Genomic DNA, 17,384 nt, shown 5'->3' on the forward strand with positions numbered 1-17,384 from the left:
CCTGGGAAGATAACGAAGCATGGCAACAAGGAACGACAAACAAAATGTCACTAATGGGAGACACATGCCTCTTTGCCTCCAGCAAATTCTTATAGTATCATCCCCTCTTCTTCCAGGCTAGCTGCATTATGCAGACGTGGTGTGTGGGCAGAAGGTGGAGGGGCAGCATGGTTGAGACTGAGTTTGGAATTTTAAATTTGGAGTCTAGGAGATAATTGGGAAGTATTTGTCTGGTGGGTGGATGGGTGGATGGATAGGCAAGTGGGTGGGTGGGAAGATATGTGGACAGATCCATGAATAATGAATAATAATAATGAATAATTATAATAATGAATAATAAAATGTGGTAGGTGAGTGGATAGGTGAGTGGGCAGGTGAGTAGATGGATGCGTGGTTTGGTGGGTGGATGGTGGGTGGGTGGATGAAGAGGTAAGTGGGTTGGTGAGAAGATGGGTGGGTGGGTGGGTGAGTGAGTAAGTGGATGAGTAGATGGGTGGGAAGGTGGGGGGTGGATGGGTGAGCAAATGGGTGAAAGGGTGGATGGGTGGGTGGGTGAGTAGATGGATAAGTGAATGGGTAGGTGAGTGGATGGATGAGTAGGTGGGTGCGTGGATGGGTGAGTGGATGGGTGAGTGAATGGATGGGCAAATCGGTGGGTGGATGGATGGTTGGGTCAGTGGATGTATGGGTGGGGGGCAGATGAGTGGGTGGGTGGATGGATGGGTGAGTTGGTGGATAAGTGGATGGGTGAGTGAATGGATAGGCAGATGGGTGGGTGAATGGATCAGTGGATGGGTGGGTGGATGGATGGGTGGGTGGGTGGATGGGTGAGTGCGTGAGTGGTTGGGTGGATAGATAAGTAGATAACTGGGTGGATGGATGGATGGGTGGGTGGGTGGGTAGACGAATGGGTGAGTGGATGGGTGAGTGAGTGAATGGATGGGTCAATGGATAAGTGGATGGCTGGGTGAATGGATGGGTGGGTGGGTGAGTGGATAGGTAGGTGGGTGAGTTCATGGGTCAATGGATAAGTGGATGGCTGGGTGAATGGATGGGTGGGTGGGTGAATGGATGGGTAGGTGGGTGAGTGATGAGTAGGTTGATGAGTGGATGGGTGAGTTGGCGAGTGGATGGACTTCCTATCAGGGACATTAACTACAAACACAGACCCATACTTCAGTTGCAGCACAGCCAACCCTTCTGGCCCAGCTTTTATGCAAGTTTCTTAAATTTCTCTTTTTCAGGGTTCCATTGGGTTTCCTGGATTTCCTGGCGCCAATGGAGAGAAGGGCGGCAGGGTAAGCACAGCCTGGCCTCTGGTCAGGCAGCTTCCCAGGGATGTTCCCAAGTCCACGGCCTGTTTGTTTCTCAACCACTCTCTGCCAACCCTGTCTTTCAGAATGGCCCACTTGAGCCCCTGGCCTTTAGCACTAAGAGCGGCGACTCTTCCTGATGCCGGGCTGGGTGGTGATGTGACAGGGATGCCAGCAGACAGGGAAGAGAGCATGTCAAGAGAGAAAATAGAGCTTTCTAGTAAACAACAGCTCCCAGCCAGCTCCTTCCAGTCATTAGTGGGAACCAGCTTCCTCTCTTTACCCCAGCGGCCATTCCTCCAGACTGGATTTAAAAGTTTTCTTTTGATATTTCCTACTACCTCCATGCAAGTCCAAGGTGCATCGTCCCCCTGTCATTACCAAGCTGCTATCATCCTGGAACACCCACCAGGGTGTGATGGGTCGTCATGAACAGAGGCGTACTGCTGGGTGGGGGAGCTGTGTTCCTCCCCAGCTGCCTGAGTCCCTACTAGCCAGGAGGCGGCTCTGGGCGCTCATCACTAAATCCTCAGCCCTGCAGAGTGCTGGCCATCAGATAGGATGCAGAGCCCACCATAGGCCTTCGATGCTGAGCTGGCCTTGCCCATGGGCACCTGGGGACAGAGGCTGTTGGAGCTGTGCATACGGGACAGCGGTGGCAGGGCACCGGCGAGGACCCCAGAGAGACGTGGCCCCCCCGTGTGCTGCCACAGAGCCGAGCCTTAGCCACACCCCTGCCGTTGTCCCCCACACAGCCTCTCCCGGGAGAGACAGAGCAATGGGATGTGACATGCTGCTCCCGCTGTCGTTCTTGAGTTAATGCCGAGTTCATGTGCTCCCGAAAGCAGGGAGAAAGGCCTCAACCAACCAAAGCTCATGCAAGCAGACACATGTCCTGCCCGGGCCACACACCAGAAAAGCAGAGGCTGTGCTGAGGCCATGTGGCAGCAGGGACACGGAGGGAGCCAGGCCCGTGGCCGAGGAGCAGGAGAGGTCTGTGCACCGCGGTGGTGCCCCAGCACTGCCCTCTGCATGCAGGCCCCAGGGCCGGCCGAAGCCCTTGGTGGCTCGGATGTGGTGGGGCTAAGACCGGATGGTGGCCTCTCTGCTCAGCAGCAACGCGCTGTTCCTCCACCTCTGTCGGGCTGCCAGCTTACCCTGAGCAGGGTGGACGTGGCTGGACCCCTCGGCTGCGCTGAAAGCCGTGCTCTGCGTTGGCTTATGAACCACCCACATGAACTGCCCCCATCCAGACCTGTGTCCCTGATCCAGGAGCAGCTGGGCGGCGTGGGCACGATCCAGGAGACAGCTGCTGGGAGAGACATGGCTGTGAGGAGGGACTTCTCCTGGCCACCGTGTGGCTCCCAGATAGAGGATTCACGCAGGTCTCTACACAGGGTTGGCTTTCCAGCTGAAGATGACTTTCCTGGCTTCTCCAAGTTTATGAGGAATTTTGGTTTTTCTGGTCCCTTCAGATGCTACAACTATGGTGTGTGTGTGCGTGCGTCCGTGCATGGGTGTATGGGAATGCGTGTGTGTGTATAGATGAGACTGGTGGGGCTGAGGTCACAGGCTGGGTCCCATTGGGACCCTGTAGGGAGAAGGGGCTGCTGGAGAGTCTGTGTATGATGGGGCCTGGGTCATGTTCTGGAAGGATCCCTGGAGCTGCTGAGTTGAAGATGAACAGTAGCAGGGCAAAGGGGAGGGGGAGGCAGGGAGGGGGCTGTGGCAGTATCCTGGCACGAGGATGGTGACACTGATCCGGGCAGTGGCTGAGGAGGTGGGGGAAGCCGTAGGTAGAGCCCACGGGCTTGGTGCCATCCTATAAAACTGGTTACTTACTAAGGCTTTGGCTGCGATTTAAAAGTGCTTCCCAAGAATCTCAAATAGGAACGATTACAATTTTGGACTGCCACACCTGTCATTGTTCCCGCAGAGACAGTGGTTGAGTGGCAGGGCTGGGGAAGTCAGCTGGCACAGGGACGCCCCAGCCAAGGCTCCTGGTCTGTGTCTGGGTGAACCCTGTGCCCAGGTCTCCCCTGGCTCCATCTCAGGGAGCTGCTGGACAAAGGCTGGAGATAGCGCAAGGCTGAGTCAAGACTCTCCAGCCCCTTCTAGACCCCTCCAGGCCCCAGACCACGGGTCAGCATGTCTGTGGTCACAGGGCACAGTGGCGCCAGGCCACGTGGGGGAGGTGAAGGCACTGCTGTCTGTTGCTTTGGGTGCACATCGCAGCATGGACTTGGGGCCAAGACCACGGCCCCGTTTTCTGTGGAGCCCACGGTAATGGTGACACCTTGTGAGATGGAGCCCCAGCCATCTTCATCGCCATCAGCAAGAATCACAGCCTCCCCATCAGGAAGCCACCTGCAGCCCCTCATGCACAAACCTGCTGCTCAGCCGGCACCAGCGGAAGGTGTTTAAGTTGAGGGGATGGCTGGCAATTGTTTAGATGGTGGAGCTGCTCTACACTGAGCTCAGGACCACAGGGCATGTGGGTCTGCAGCGCCAGGGACCCTCCCGGTGGGGCTTAGCCCTCCAACTCAGGCTGCTGAGTGGGGCTGCCCAGGCATCTGCAGGGGGGCGGGCCAGGCAGGTCCTGCAAATGGACCCAACTCTGGATTCACCATGAAGACCCGTGTTGGGTCTGCAGAAGCACCTGGATGCTGGTTTACTACCTGGGCCTTCGGTGGCCCAAGGCCACTCCATGTCCCAATGTGTGGCTGTCCTCGCTTGCTCTTTGGCTTTGGGATTCCTCGTAGCTGTGGGTTTTCATTTTGTGGCAGCTTGTTTATTGAGGATGCCGAGTGCTGGGCGCCACACAGGCACAGGGGATGCAGGTGCGCAAGCCTGATGCCCTCGCACAGTACAGAGGGTCTTGCCAGTGCTCCAGCACCCACGAGGACGGAACAGGAGGTCTGGGAAGGTGTCGGGAGGCAGGGACTAGGGTGTAGCCGAGACCTGCAAGGTGGACAGAGATTGGGTAAGTGAGGTGGAGTGGGAGGAGCTCAAAGCACCTCAGAGGGCAGGGAGAAGGCCTACAGGTGGCTGGGCCCAGCAAGCAAAGGCATGGGGGCTGCGTGTGGGAGGAGATGACAGGGCTGCAGAGCCTGGCCGGGGCTGGCAGAGCCTGGGAGAGCCTGGCAGAGCCCGGCAGAGCCCGGCAGGGACCAGCAGGGCCAGTAGCCCATCGGGGGTATTCTTTGCCCCAAGGAATGGTTGGAGATCCATGGAAGCGTGTGGTGGGGCAGTGACATGGAGGACTAAATGTAGTTCTGTCCCCAGAGTAGGGGATGGGTGGGAAAGGGCAGAAGGGCTGTGAGGGGGGTCAGGCCAAAAGTCTGTGCTCCTCTGGAGAGGGCTTTTTAAACCTCTATTTGGATATTCTGCTCAGGTGGAAGCTTCTCAGTGCTAGGATGCTAGGCATGACCAAGTGTACCGTGAGTGTGTGTGTGTGCGCGTGTGTATATATACATGAGTTTGTGCACACGTGTGTGTCCAAGGGCTGCCTGCGAACCTGTGGACCGCTCTCCTGCCTGCCCAGTCTCAGAGGTGGTGATTGGTTCTGTGGAAGGTCGAAACGTCAGCTATTGGTTAAACGGGACAACCACGGAGCATAAGCAGCAGGACAACCACGGAGTATAAGCAATAGTCTTCCACCAAGAGCTGGCTGTGGCTGAAGGAAGAGAAACAGGGTGACGGCCATCCCTGGCCTGGGCCTGGGCCAACACGGAGCCTGGGAGCCAGGGCTGTGGAGAGCCGTCCTTTAGAAATGCCCGCCAGCCACTGAAGCATTCAAGACCTCCCCTCCCTGTGCATTCAGCTTCTTGGCTTGAGACCATCCAGGCTGCCTTGGCAGGGACAGAGGACATGGGCGAAGACTGCAGACTGGGGGGACATCCTGCCCGACAGCTCATCAGGGCCTTGAGTCAGTTTACAAAGAGCACTGGTGAGCAAGAGGCTGACCAGAGGCCCAGGTGGACTTGGTGGCTGGCCCGCCATTTTGCTTCCTACAAGGTCTTCCTGCCTGTGCCTCACACACCATCTCCAGCTGTACCTGGACGGTACATGTGCTGTGAGCTGGGCCACAATCCGTGCCATCGGCTGATACTGTTTAGGGTGGAGGCTTTGGGCTTTGGTGTTGGTGATGGAGATGGAGGCAGATGAGAAAACCCAGCAGTGTGGGTCACCCACAAATGGCAAGCACTAGCCAGGTTCGGCTGTGGTGATAAACACTGGTGAAACGTTTATCCTTGAAGAAAGCAGATGTTTCATTCATGGTCTACATGCAAATATTTTTTTGAAGCCAAAGGATCTTCCTGTGTAATTAAAATACAGGAGCCAGAGTGTGTTGGTAAAAGGCAACATAATTAACTCATCATTATAAATGGTTTTATTAGACTCATTTCAAAACAGGAGACCCTAGAAAGCAGTGCTGGAGCTGGCAGCCAATGAATGAGAGATGGTCGGAGGACGCTTATCAGGGGCCTTAATGGCACAGATCCCTCTCGGCTTTATCGTTAGAAACCAGGATACAATCTGGGCAAACGAATTGAGAAGCTGCTGAGTACAGGACCTACATCCCATCTATTACTCCCATATGTGGTGGTGAACTACATTTTTCAGCTGTTATGTCTTTGCTTGGGGGGAAAGAAAAGCATTTCCCTGTGGTTTGGAAAATGCAACACAGCTGCAGCAAGAGAAAAGAGAGTCTAAATTCTATGGGAAGAGAAGAAATGGGCTCTTGGATATATATGATTTATATGTTAAATTCTGAGTTTACTTGTCTGCAGAGCCTGCTGAAAATTTAATGGCTAACACTCTTAACTGTAGCACAAATAAATTATGTATGAAAGGGGTTGCCTTTCCTCCCTGTTCTTACAATAACGATACCCCCCTGCTGAGAAGGAGGGAGCTGTGGGAAGAGGGCTGGGGGGGCAGCTTTGTGGGAAAGAGAAGAGATGAGGGCAGTAAACATCCATCAGACAGCAAGACTGGATTCCAGCAGCACTTGGGCAGGAATGGGGAGACCCGGGCAGTGAGCCGCGACGCGTTTCCTCAGCCTGACAGGTCTCCTGTGGAACCAGAGCTGGGGAAGCTGTCCCAAGGCCTCTCGATATCCGCGGGGGGGGGGACTCCTGGCAGGGGTGTGCATTGCACAAGTGATTGACCACCCCTCTTCTTTGATTCTAGGGGACCCCTGGAAAGCCGGGACCAAGGGGACAGCGCGGCCCAACGGTAACTGTCCTTGTGGCTCTCGGGCGTCTGAGAGTGCACATGGGTGGGGTGGGCAGGGAAACTCTGTGAGTGGGGAGAATTCAGGGCTGACCTTCCTCCCTTCTCTGTCTGTACAGGGTCCGAGGGGTGAGAGAGGCCCACGGGGCATCACGGGGAAACCTGGCCCCAAGGTATGTCTACGTATGTATGTGGTGTCTCTGAGGTGGCCAACCTGAAGTGGGGCCACCATCAGCCCCCCATCACAATGCCGCTGAGACATGGAGCCCCAGGGGTGATTCGTAGTTTTTTTTCATTAAAAAAAAAAAAAAGAACTTTTCTTGGAGATATAGAAAAACATGCATGTCGATCCGCCTTCGAAAGGTCTGAGCCTTGAAAACCCTATGGGCGGTACTTTGCACACGCTGGGTTGCTGTGAGCCGGAGGCAACATGACTGCAACTAATAACCACAGTTGAAGACGCAGCTCTTCTCCTCCAGCTAGGTCAATCCAATCACGCGGCTGCACATGACCCCCGCAGGACATGGCTCTGTCCCCTAAAGACAGTGGGTCTGTGGCCTGAGAATGCCAGGCCCAGCTGGACTCTGGGCAGACTGCCTTCCTGGGGTAGACGTGCCCAGTTCTGCAGGGGGCCTTAGTTCTCCTCTGAAGGGGCTTTGCAGGCTGCAGAGAGACCTTTGCCAGAAACCTGAAGAAAGTTCTCTCTGCCTTGGGTGAGCCCAACCCACACCTTCCTTCTGCCGAGTGCTGTTGAAGCCCCTCCCCAAATCGTGAATCTGGAAGCTTCGACATCAGGCTGTTCCCATTCCATTTGGACCTAATTCTAAGTACGATCTTGCTAAAAGTGCCCTGGGGGCACAGTGGCTAGGAGCTCGGCTGCTGACGCGAAGGTCTGCGGTTCAGACCCGCAGCGGCCCTTTGGTAGCCCAGTGGGCCAGTTCTACCTGTCCTACAGGGTCGCTATGAGTCAGTGTCTATTCAACGACAACAGGTTTGGTTATTTTTGTTGTTGTTTTGTTTCGTCTTGCTAAAGAGGTGACCCTTCTGGTTGGCTTGGGGACAGAATGAGCTGTCCTCCCAGCCGGCTGCAGTGAGCCCAAATAATAAAACCCGTTGTTGTCCAGACGACTCTGACTCTTGGTGACCCCACGTGTGTCGCAGCAGAACTGTGCTCCATGGGGTTTTCAATGGCAGATTTTTTGGACGTAGATCACCAGGCCTTTCTTGGGAGGTGCCTCTGGGTGAACTGAGCCTCCAGCCTCCCAGTTAGTGGCCAAGCACTTAACCGTCTGCATCGCCCACGGACTCTGCCCACCAGCAGGCTACAGTCAGTGCTTCCGTAATCAGCTCTGGGGCCCTACTGCGCTCTCCCAGAAGCCGACCTAATGCTCACCTGCCAGGAACTAAGAACTTGATGGGACAGCAGCTGTTACGGGTCAGGGTGGCTTTACAGCAGAGCCTGTGTCTGTCTTGGTGTGAATTTCCATGTGTTGCTTGCCTGGAGCACAGCATTCCTCTCACCACAGGGGGCTGTCCTCTTCTCCCTGGAAAGTCAGGACCCTGGGCTGTCAGGTGGGTGTAAGGAGTCAGGAGGACGCAGCCTTGGGAGCACTGAGCAGCTCTAATGCTCTCCATCCTTTCTGAGGGTCAGGGTGACCTTCAGGAGCCCCTAGTGCACAGCATTGGCTCTGAAATTATGACGATGTCATGGCCAGGGTCTTTGATCAAAGTAATAAATAATAATAAGCTTTTCCCTGCTTTCTCCCGAGGGCAACTCCGGAGGTGATGGACCGGCTGGCCCTCCTGGGGAACGGGTAAGTGCCCCTGAATCTCCAGGAGGGAGTCATAATGCAGATGCCCCTGCTGCTTTCTTCTTGGGGTTGGCGGGGAGAGGGAGTGTGGCTTCACCCTCCTGGGGAGAGGGGTTTTCTCAAAGTCCTAATGGTGGATCGGTGACTCCTACTCTGGGATTGAAGTCTCCTGTTAGTTGGAGACCCCTACTCCATCCACTTGCCCTGGGTCTCAGGGTTTTGGAGGTGCTGAGATGTTGGAAAACTGGGTCCTTGCCCCATCCAGTCCCTGAGGGGCCTGTGACCTTTGTCTGTGACTCAGCTTCCTCCAGTCCCTTGTCTGGGCCTCCTCTTTACCATCTGAGAAGGAAGGAACTGGATTAGGTAGAGCTCAGGTTATGGGGAAGGAGCTGGACTAGGTGGAGCTCAGGTTATGGGGAAGGAGCTGGACTAGGTGGAGATCAGGTTATGGGGAAGGAGCTGGACTAGGTGGAGCTCAGGTTATGGGGAAGGAGCTGGACTAGGTGGAGATCAGGTTATGGGGAAGGAGCTGGACTAGGTGGAGATCAGGTTATGGGGAAGGAGCTGGACTAGGTGGAGCTCAGGTTATGGGGAAGGAGCTGGACTAGGTGGAGCTCAGGTTATGGGGAAGGAGCTGGACTAGGTGGAGATCAGGTTATGGAGAGCACTAAGGAATGGTGCTTGCACGCAGAGTCAACGGGTTGGAGTGGGTAGCAGTTGGGGACTGCCTGGCCCCTGCACCCTGGGGAGGACTTCTCTCTTCACACTGATCATTCTCTGTCCCCAGGGACCCAATGGACCTCAAGGACCCACAGGGTTTCCTGGACCCAAGGGCCCCCCTGTAAGTAGCTTCTTGTCCTTGCTGAGCTGGCGTATCTGAATGATCTAACCTTGGCGTTTCCTGGGAACACTTGTCCTTCCCTGAGGGCTCACGTGGTCTCATCACTGTGGGGCACCGGGAGGAGGGAAGCATGAGGCGAAACTCTGAGGGCTCGGGGTGAGGGGAACGTTCCTGGCTTGTAGACCCAGTGCTCCAGTCTCTGCCCCCGTCTTCATGCGGCCTCCTCCTCTCCATCTCTCCATGTCTTCAAACCCCTCACTCCTTGTAGGACACCAGTCACTGGATTAGGGCTCACCCTAATCAAGTATGACCTCACCTTAACTTGACCTCATCTGCAAAGACCTATTTCCAAATAAGGTCATGTTCACAGGTACTGGGGGTTAGCAGTCCAGCACATCTTCTTGGGGGACATGATTCAACCCACAAGAGATGCAATGTATCACTCTTTCCTTTAATACCCCTGCAAAAAGAACAAAGCCACCTGACAATGGGAACTGTTACCTACCTGGCTGCAATAGAGGGCCGCGGTCAGGAAGGAGTTTGGCTTTCTGAGTTGGACAGACTTAGGTTAAAGTCCGATTGTGCACCATCTTGGCCATGACTGTGGGGAGCTGTTACACTTTGCCTTGCCTCTGTTCCTCCGCCGGGAGACGAGGAGGTAGCGTGCATGTGTCTGGGGCGTTGTGAGAGTTTGATGAGGTGATTCGCAGGGAGGCAGAACGTGTGTCCTGCTCAGGACGGGCTCCACCTGTGCATCACCTTATCAGCACCTCTGCTGAGGTGATTGCCTGGTCAGAGGACACCCGTGGGCTAGAGCCATTGAAACCAAGTGGCCATTTTTGTTGCCCAGAGTGGCGTTAAAACTGAAGGTGCGAGCTGCCCAGAACTGAATGAGACTTCTTTCCTTCGCTTCTTTCTCTAGGGCCCCCCAGGCAAGGATGGGCTCCCAGGACACCCTGGACAGAGAGGCGAGACCGTGAGTATTGGGGCACTGGGGTCATGGGCTGCCGTCTTTCTCCCTCCTGATTTTCTCTGAGCCCCACAGTGGGCACTGCCTCTGCTCATGGCGAGGTCTAGGAAGAACCCACCTGCTTGGGAGAGACTGGGCAGCCTCGAGCAGGTCCCAGAGGGCCGGCGTCTTCTGCTGATGTGGCGCCAGGCCTGTGGTGGAGAGCCCGGGGCTGGGAACAACTGTGCGTTCTATGGTATCTGGATGCAGGGGCAAGGGCTGATCTTAGCAACTTTGGTCTCAAAGGTCATGCCACAAACCACCATGACTCAAAAAAAAAAAATGTCACCAGTATGTTGGAACCTTGTCCAGCCAACCGTTTCTGTCTTCCTCCAGAATAATTTTGAGTACAACCAGTTTCAACTACACGCATTTTCACTGAAAAAGTAGCTGGGACGGTTCTAGTTTCATCTGTACACTCCGTGTTATTTTATGTTGCAGAACTTCAGAGAGAACTTCACCAACCCCAGCAGTGTTTATCTTGGTTGTTCCTGCTCTGGGGTTGATGGTGCAGGGTTTGGAGTGCTCCTTCGACACCTTCTTTTATAGTGTTAAAACAAAAATCCTATTAAGCCAATAATTGAAATTGATTGAAGTTTATTTAATACGCAATTTGCAAATCGGGGTAACATCTCTGACTAGAGAGTCAAAAATATTCCCAAGAAGAAAAATCTTTTACAGTTTCTTATATGCCAGCTTATTGCTAGCAATTACACATTGGTATGGAAACAGGGCCAGAACAGTGTTGACAAAACAACATTTTCTTGGAAAATAATTCAGAATATTACTGATTCATCCTACATCATAGCTCTAGGTCTGACTTTTGGAGTTTCTTTTGCTGAAACTACACTTTGATAATTCTTTAAAAGAGCACAGTGCCCATCGTAAAGTGCTCTTTACTAAGTAGCTTAAGTAGTAAAGGCTATTGTTTGACTGAAAGGTGACTTTTAGAAAACCAGTTTCCTCAAGGCTCAAAGGTCGTCTCAGGATGGTAGCTTGGGTGGGTCACCTCAGCCTCCATAGAATCAGAAATCTGGATTCCACAAGAATTAAAAACTCCATTTTACAAGCAGGTAGGTGATGAACCATGTTGAAATTGGGCCTTTCCTTGGGCACTCAGCTGTGCTCATAACAGGTGTCGTTACAACCGAGGATCACCATCGGCCTTGCCCTTGCCCTTGCCCTTAGACGTTTCTGTAGAGGTAACGCCATCTACACCTCCAGCATTTTCAGTTGGAAGAGAAGGCATTTATCAGAAACGGGATCTTTTTTCTGGCTCCATTAGCCACCTGGGACTTGGCCCAGCTTCAAGCCCTATTCAGGGAAGGTGTACCCTGGGGAAAGGTGTGGATGCATCTGTGATTTTAGGCTCCAGCCTGTGACCAGCTGGGGACCTGCAGTGCTCCCCTGACCTCCAAGTTCCTGTGTTCCTTCTCTGTACTTGCACCCCTGCACCCGGCTGAAAGGACGGACATGCAGTGTGGGTGTAGATGCCGGGTGGGCACGCCACGGGCTTGCGGAACGACCCTTGGCCTCTGCAGCCAGGTTCCTTGTACAGAGGGACTCTCACAGCAAAAGCGGGCTCTGCAAGAAATGGGTTCTGAACGCCATATTTAATAGGTTCTTGGCATCTGCTTTTAGAAAGACCATTTTTGTCCCTGTTCGGCTCATTGTGATGGAACCTCTTTTAATTATATCTTTGCCGGTGTTCTCTGCACGGTGCACAGGGCCTGATTAATGGAGATTACTCTGCCCCTTTGTTTACAGAGAAAAATTAAAACGTATCTTCTGAGCCCGGCACATTTTTCTTGAATGCCTTTCTGAGGAGACAAGATAAAAGGTTTTGCATATTGTGTGCTTTTTCCCTCTGACTTATTCTGGGAAGATTCTGGTAAAATAATTAGGCTGCTTGTCTCTGCTTGGAAAAGAGTATACCTGCTTCTCAGCCACCTTCTGCCATGCCCCTGCAGTGACGCTGAGGTCCCCGGCACAAAACATCTCCACTACAGGATAGTCCGGATACCCTCACGGGAAAGGTCATCCCTGGGGTCCTGACTTTGTTCTTTCATCTGAAAATGAAAACACACGTGGTTATTATTTCTTCTAAATGTGAGTCAACAGTCTATTTCTCAGCAAAGGGCTAAAGATGAACCCCGCCCTCACTAGCCCTGGGTAGTTCCGGCCACGGGACAAATGGGGGCCTTTCTCACCTCAGCTGTTAACACCGACATGAACAGAGCTTGATGAGATGCCTACTCCACTTGGCTGCTGTCCTCTCCCACTGAGCAGGTGGACGCCCTGGCCCAGTCCACCGCCCCTTGTCCCTGATTCTGTAAAGGCCACCTGCAGACGACACGGCACAGGGCAATGGCCACTTCAGCCCATCGTGTGCAGCTCGGCTGGGGTAAGGCAGAGAGCCCCCTGGAATTTGCAAGGAAGCTGAGTCTTGCTCGCACGTGGGCAGCCGTGACAGTGATACAGGGCATCTGGCCCCCCATCAGGCACCTGGGGATTAAAGGAAGCAGCTTCCCTCTCCAGACTCTAGCATTTCCTTCTAAAGACCTCCCAGGTGTGACATGTGTGCATCTCTGCCTGTGTCACCTGGGGCTGCAGATGGCGCCTCGTCACACGGGCCCAGCTCTGCAGACGGCACCAGGAATGAAGCTGGCCTTGCCTCACAGCCAGCTTCCTCCTTTGAAGGAGCCTACATCCAGCACAGCCAAGTTATTAAAAGCTAAGGCAGACTTCTTCCCCACATGTGACTGTGCAGAGCAGAAAGGCAACCTCCCTGCTGAATGGAGGTAATAATACACCTGAGCCGCTGGGTTTTGGAAGCATCGAGCTCTCGCTCTCTCTTCATTTGATGAAGCCCAGAGGAGCGAGCCGGTTAAATTCCCTGTTGTGCGTCTGAGGCATCAAGGAAGAAAGCAGAAAGAAGCCCACAAAGCCACTCATGAGAACAGCACAGAGATAGCTCCCAAGCCGAGATCCTGGCAGCTGAGAAATGGCACCGAGTCTGCTCGGAAAGTGAAGGTTTAGTGACATGATAAAAATGAGTGATTTTAAAACCTGTGTCTCAGCACAAAAACACAGGAGTGGAAAAGCAGGTAGTGAAACTAATGTTTCTGGCTTCATTACCTTCGTGGAATTCATCCCAAAATGAAACACGAGAACTAGGCCCTCTCAAATGAAGTCTGGAGCGTCCACTGTTTGGGGGTTGGGGCGGAGGAAGCCTTTGAGTGAGAACCATGGTGTGTGGCGTTGGTGGGAGCTGCTCCTCAGTATGGACTTCTGTCTCTTCACAGGGATTCCAAGGCAAGACTGGCCCTCCAGGCCCCCCAGGTGTGGTTGGCCCTCAGGTGAGATACAGCATCTCTGCTTTCATTGGGCATCCAGCGTCTTAGTCGGAGTTCTCTAGAGAAACAGAACCAGTAACATAGGCAACCGGTTGATACTGAGTTGATTTTGACTCCTGGTGACCCCATGTATGTCAGAGTAGAACTGTGCTCCATACGGTTCTCAGTGGTTGACTTTTCAGAAGTAGATGGCCAGGCCTTTCTTCTGAGGTGCCTCTGGGTGGACTCAAACCTCCAACCTTTTGATGAGCAGCTGAGCCCGTTAACTATTCGCACCACCTGGGGACTTGTTAGGATAGGTAGCTATGCCTATCTATATTGGTAGAGAGGAGAAATACAAAAAAAAAGAGATAGATGTAGAAAAACTGTTTGATTTTGAGGAACTGGCTCACATGGTTGTGGGAACTGGCAAGTCCGAAATCCATTGGCGACACACCGGGGTAGAGATCCCAGCAGAGCTATGTCCCCAGGTTGGCAGGTCAGGTGACAGGGGTTCTGGCAGGGTGTCTGTTTGTAGCCTGGAGGCAGAACACACCCTGGGGAAGCTCCCTTTTTGCTGTTTGGGCTTCAACTGATTGGACAAGGCCTATCATATGGTGAATGACTTAAATGCATGTAAACCAAAACCAAACCCAGTGCCGTCGAGTTGATTCTGACTCATAGCAACCCTATAGGACAGAGGAGAACTGCCCCATAGAGTTTCCAAGGAGCATCTGGCGGATTCGAACTGCTGTCCCTTTGGTTAGCAGCCATAGCACTTAACCACTACGCCACCTCTAACTACTCGGTAATAGCCTCTAGACTAGTGTTTGACGCAACTGGGCTCACAGCCTGGTCGTGTTGGCACATAAAATTCACCACCACGTCCACTGTCACCCACGCACGCAGCAGAGGGGAACATGGCTCCGGTGTCCTGTCCCCCAGGACCCTGTAGATGCCGCTAGTAGCAAGTCCTGAGTCACGTGAGTTGCTTGTTAACATTGGGAGAGGCTCTGCTCCCTGAGGGAATGGTCCTGGCCAGGCAAGTGGAGCAGGTATAGCAGCTTGAGGCCTGGGGGTAAGGCGGGCAGTTGGGCCAGGCTCCAGGGTTTGTGCGCACCCTGAGGAGAGGAGCCAGCTGTGTGGGCTGCCCCTGGTTGCTGGTGTCCAAGGCAGCCTGGTTCTCTTGCCCCAATCCCGCCTGGCTCCTCAGTGGAGGAGTGGCCCACAGTGGGATGGACAGCTCAGAGTAGCAGGCCAGGCAGCAGGGGGGCCTTGTATCTTGGCAGCTTCTCCCCAAATGGGGCGGTGAATGAGTATTGACCCACCGCGCCACAGCTCTGAGTCCTCACAGCGCGCTGCCCTCATGTGGCTCCCCTCCGTGGCTGCCTTCCCAACCACGTCCTGGGGGGTGCAAGCTGTGCCTGCTGGATGAAGGCACGTCGGATGGGGAAAGAGTGCCAGGCCCCGTGTGGGCCATCAGCAGGACGTTTAACAGTATCGACCATGCTTACTTGCTTTACTTTCCAGATTTTGCTGGAAGGAGACGGTGTACAAAGGAGAATGGAGGCTGGGTGGGCGTGGGGTGGGCCTCTGCCTCCGAGACCAGGGCTGTCCTTAGACTTAGGACAGGGGTCAAGCCCTTGCACGTCACTTGAAAATGTGTCTGTGGCTAACACTGTTTGTCCCCACAGGGTCCCACGGGAGAGACTGGTCCAATGGGCGAGCGCGGCCACCCCGGGCCCCCAGGGCCCCCCGGTGAGCAGGGGCTCCCAGGCGTGGCCGGGAAAGAGGGGACAAAGGTGAGTTCCTTGGATCCTCCCTGTCAGGTTGTTTCCAGATTTGGAATTATCCCTTGCTCTGTTCTGACAAGCAGGCAATTTCCCAAACAAAGTTTCTGGACGCCATAGCTCTCACTCCAAGTCTCTGCTGTGTGAACCAGGACGTGAGCTGGCCTCGTGGGGCAGGGAGGGCAGGGAGCTGGAGAGGGCCGTCTCTGGGCTGCAGGCTGGGTCCTGCCCACAGCTCTTCCCTGCTGCTGCCCGGTGCAGGGATGGACAAACGCCCTTCTAGCTCCATGGGTCTGAAGAGAGCTCAGTAGACAGGGCAAATGCTCTTACCACTTCCTGCGTCTGACACGATTCAGTGGAGAGCAGACTTAAGACACCCAGCCGAGAGGTTAAAAATAAACTAAATATCAGTGGTGTGCTTACTTCCCGCGTCTCAGCCTGCTCTCTGTGTGTCCCCTTTTTGTACCTCTGAAGCCTCTTTCCTGCCAGCGGGGTCCTCCCGGTTAGGGGGCCATGACTTCCTATGATTTAGCATGAAAATAAACAGGCCTTCCCTGAAAAAGGGAGCCACAGGAAAATAGAAGTTCTCCAGCCTTTTACATGACCACACATAAAAAAAGAGTAGGCTTAAAAACCAAGAATGCGTGTAATAGGGTTGCTGTGAATCTGAAACACACCGGTTGTGCATTGCCATCGAGTTGATTCCTACTCATGGTTGGCTCTATAGGACAGAGTACAAGAGCCCCATAGGGTTTCCAAGGCTGTAAATCTTTACGGAAGCAGGTTGCCACATCTTTCTCCTGTATTGCAGCTGGTGGGTTTGAACCTCCGACATTTTGGTTAGCAGCCAAGCTCGTAACCACTGGGCCACCAGGGCTTCTTTTATATATACATGTGTGTCTGTGTATCCCATATATTATTCCATATATCCCAATATATTATTAATAATGTTATTATATTATGTATAGACCTGGTTTTATGTGTATATACACATATAAAACCCGTATAGGGTAGCTATGAGTCGGAATCGATGGTAGTGGGTGTGGTTTGGATATACATACATATATATTTATAAGTATATGTGTGTATATATATACATATGTGACTACATATATACGTATGTAAATAAAATACAGTGAAGCAAAAAAAAATTGAAAAATTTATAGATGTAATTTTTTCTGTATTTATTTGCTTCACTTTGTGTGTGTGTGTGTGTGTGTGTGTGTCCCAGCCACGGAGAGAGACCTTGAGTGTGGAGAAAGGTGAAAGGTGCCCCTTTCTGTAGGGGCCATTCAGGCGGGAGGCCAAAAGCATTTGACTTGCTGGTCTGGAAAGACCCCCTTGCTCCCAAGCTGGACCCCAGAGAAAATTCTAGAAGATGTTAGAGATTTCTTGTACCTCAGGGAAGGTATAAGGCTCAGGGGGCATATCTCTTCAGTAATTTGGCTTCCGGCTAGGATCAAATACCTGGAGCCACAAGGCCATTTGGGGTCACACTTTGAGTGTTTGTTTTAGCCATGGGGCCCTTTTTCTAAGTGGAGTCTGAAGAGGAGCCCAGACATACAGAGCCAGTGGTTGTAGAGCTGGAGCAGCTGTGCGCAGAGACTTTTGCAGCCCCTCACAGCCCTCGCAGCTATCCTGGTCCTGGGGGAGGGACCCTGGAGCCCCACAGAGCTTTCTGGGCAAGGCACCGAGCAGGCCATGCCTCCCAGCTGAGAGATCAGGGGGGCCCACGTGTGTGGAGCTGCCACCAGGTCCAGGCCAGACGCAGAAACTTTTTTTGAAGTAGGGGGTCACTGCAGGTTCACCTCCCAGTCCAGCCAGTCCCAGCTGGGCATCAAAGAAACCCCAGCTGTTCCCGGGAGACCTGCTTGTAGCCACCACATCTCCACAGCTGGCAGGGGCAGAGAAGCTAACTGACGGCTCTGTTTCAGGGTGACCCTGGCCCCGCTGGCATCCCTGGGAAGGATGGACCTCCAGGACTGCGTGGCTTCCCTGGGGACAGAGGGCTTCCTGGCCCAGTGGTGAGTGTGGGCCAGATGGGACGTGA

At 53.5% G+C, this 17,384-nt stretch overlaps 1 protein-coding gene across 2 annotated transcripts in view; it reads left to right on the top strand.

The window, feature by feature from the left end:
• The window catches only part of COL5A1 (collagen type V alpha 1 chain), a 185,775-nt gene that overhangs the window by 130,375 nt on the left and 38,016 nt on the right, over nt 1-17,384 (top strand). For both annotated transcript variants that reach the window (XM_064290634.1, XM_064290635.1), the window contains exons 32-40: nt 1,245-1,298; nt 6,507-6,551; nt 6,668-6,721; nt 8,318-8,362; nt 9,147-9,200; nt 10,123-10,176; nt 13,515-13,568; nt 15,239-15,346; nt 17,269-17,358. In XM_064290634.1, coding sequence (XP_064146704.1) covers nt 1,245-1,298; nt 6,507-6,551; nt 6,668-6,721; nt 8,318-8,362; nt 9,147-9,200; nt 10,123-10,176; nt 13,515-13,568; nt 15,239-15,346; nt 17,269-17,358 — 558 coding nt within the window. The remainder of the gene's footprint in view (nt 1-1,244; nt 1,299-6,506; nt 6,552-6,667; nt 6,722-8,317; nt 8,363-9,146; nt 9,201-10,122; nt 10,177-13,514; nt 13,569-15,238; nt 15,347-17,268; nt 17,359-17,384) is intronic.

This window comes from Loxodonta africana, chromosome 9 (genome assembly GCF_030014295.1).
Source record: "Loxodonta africana isolate mLoxAfr1 chromosome 9, mLoxAfr1.hap2, whole genome shotgun sequence".
Taxonomy (NCBI): domain Eukaryota; kingdom Metazoa; phylum Chordata; class Mammalia; order Proboscidea; family Elephantidae; genus Loxodonta; species Loxodonta africana.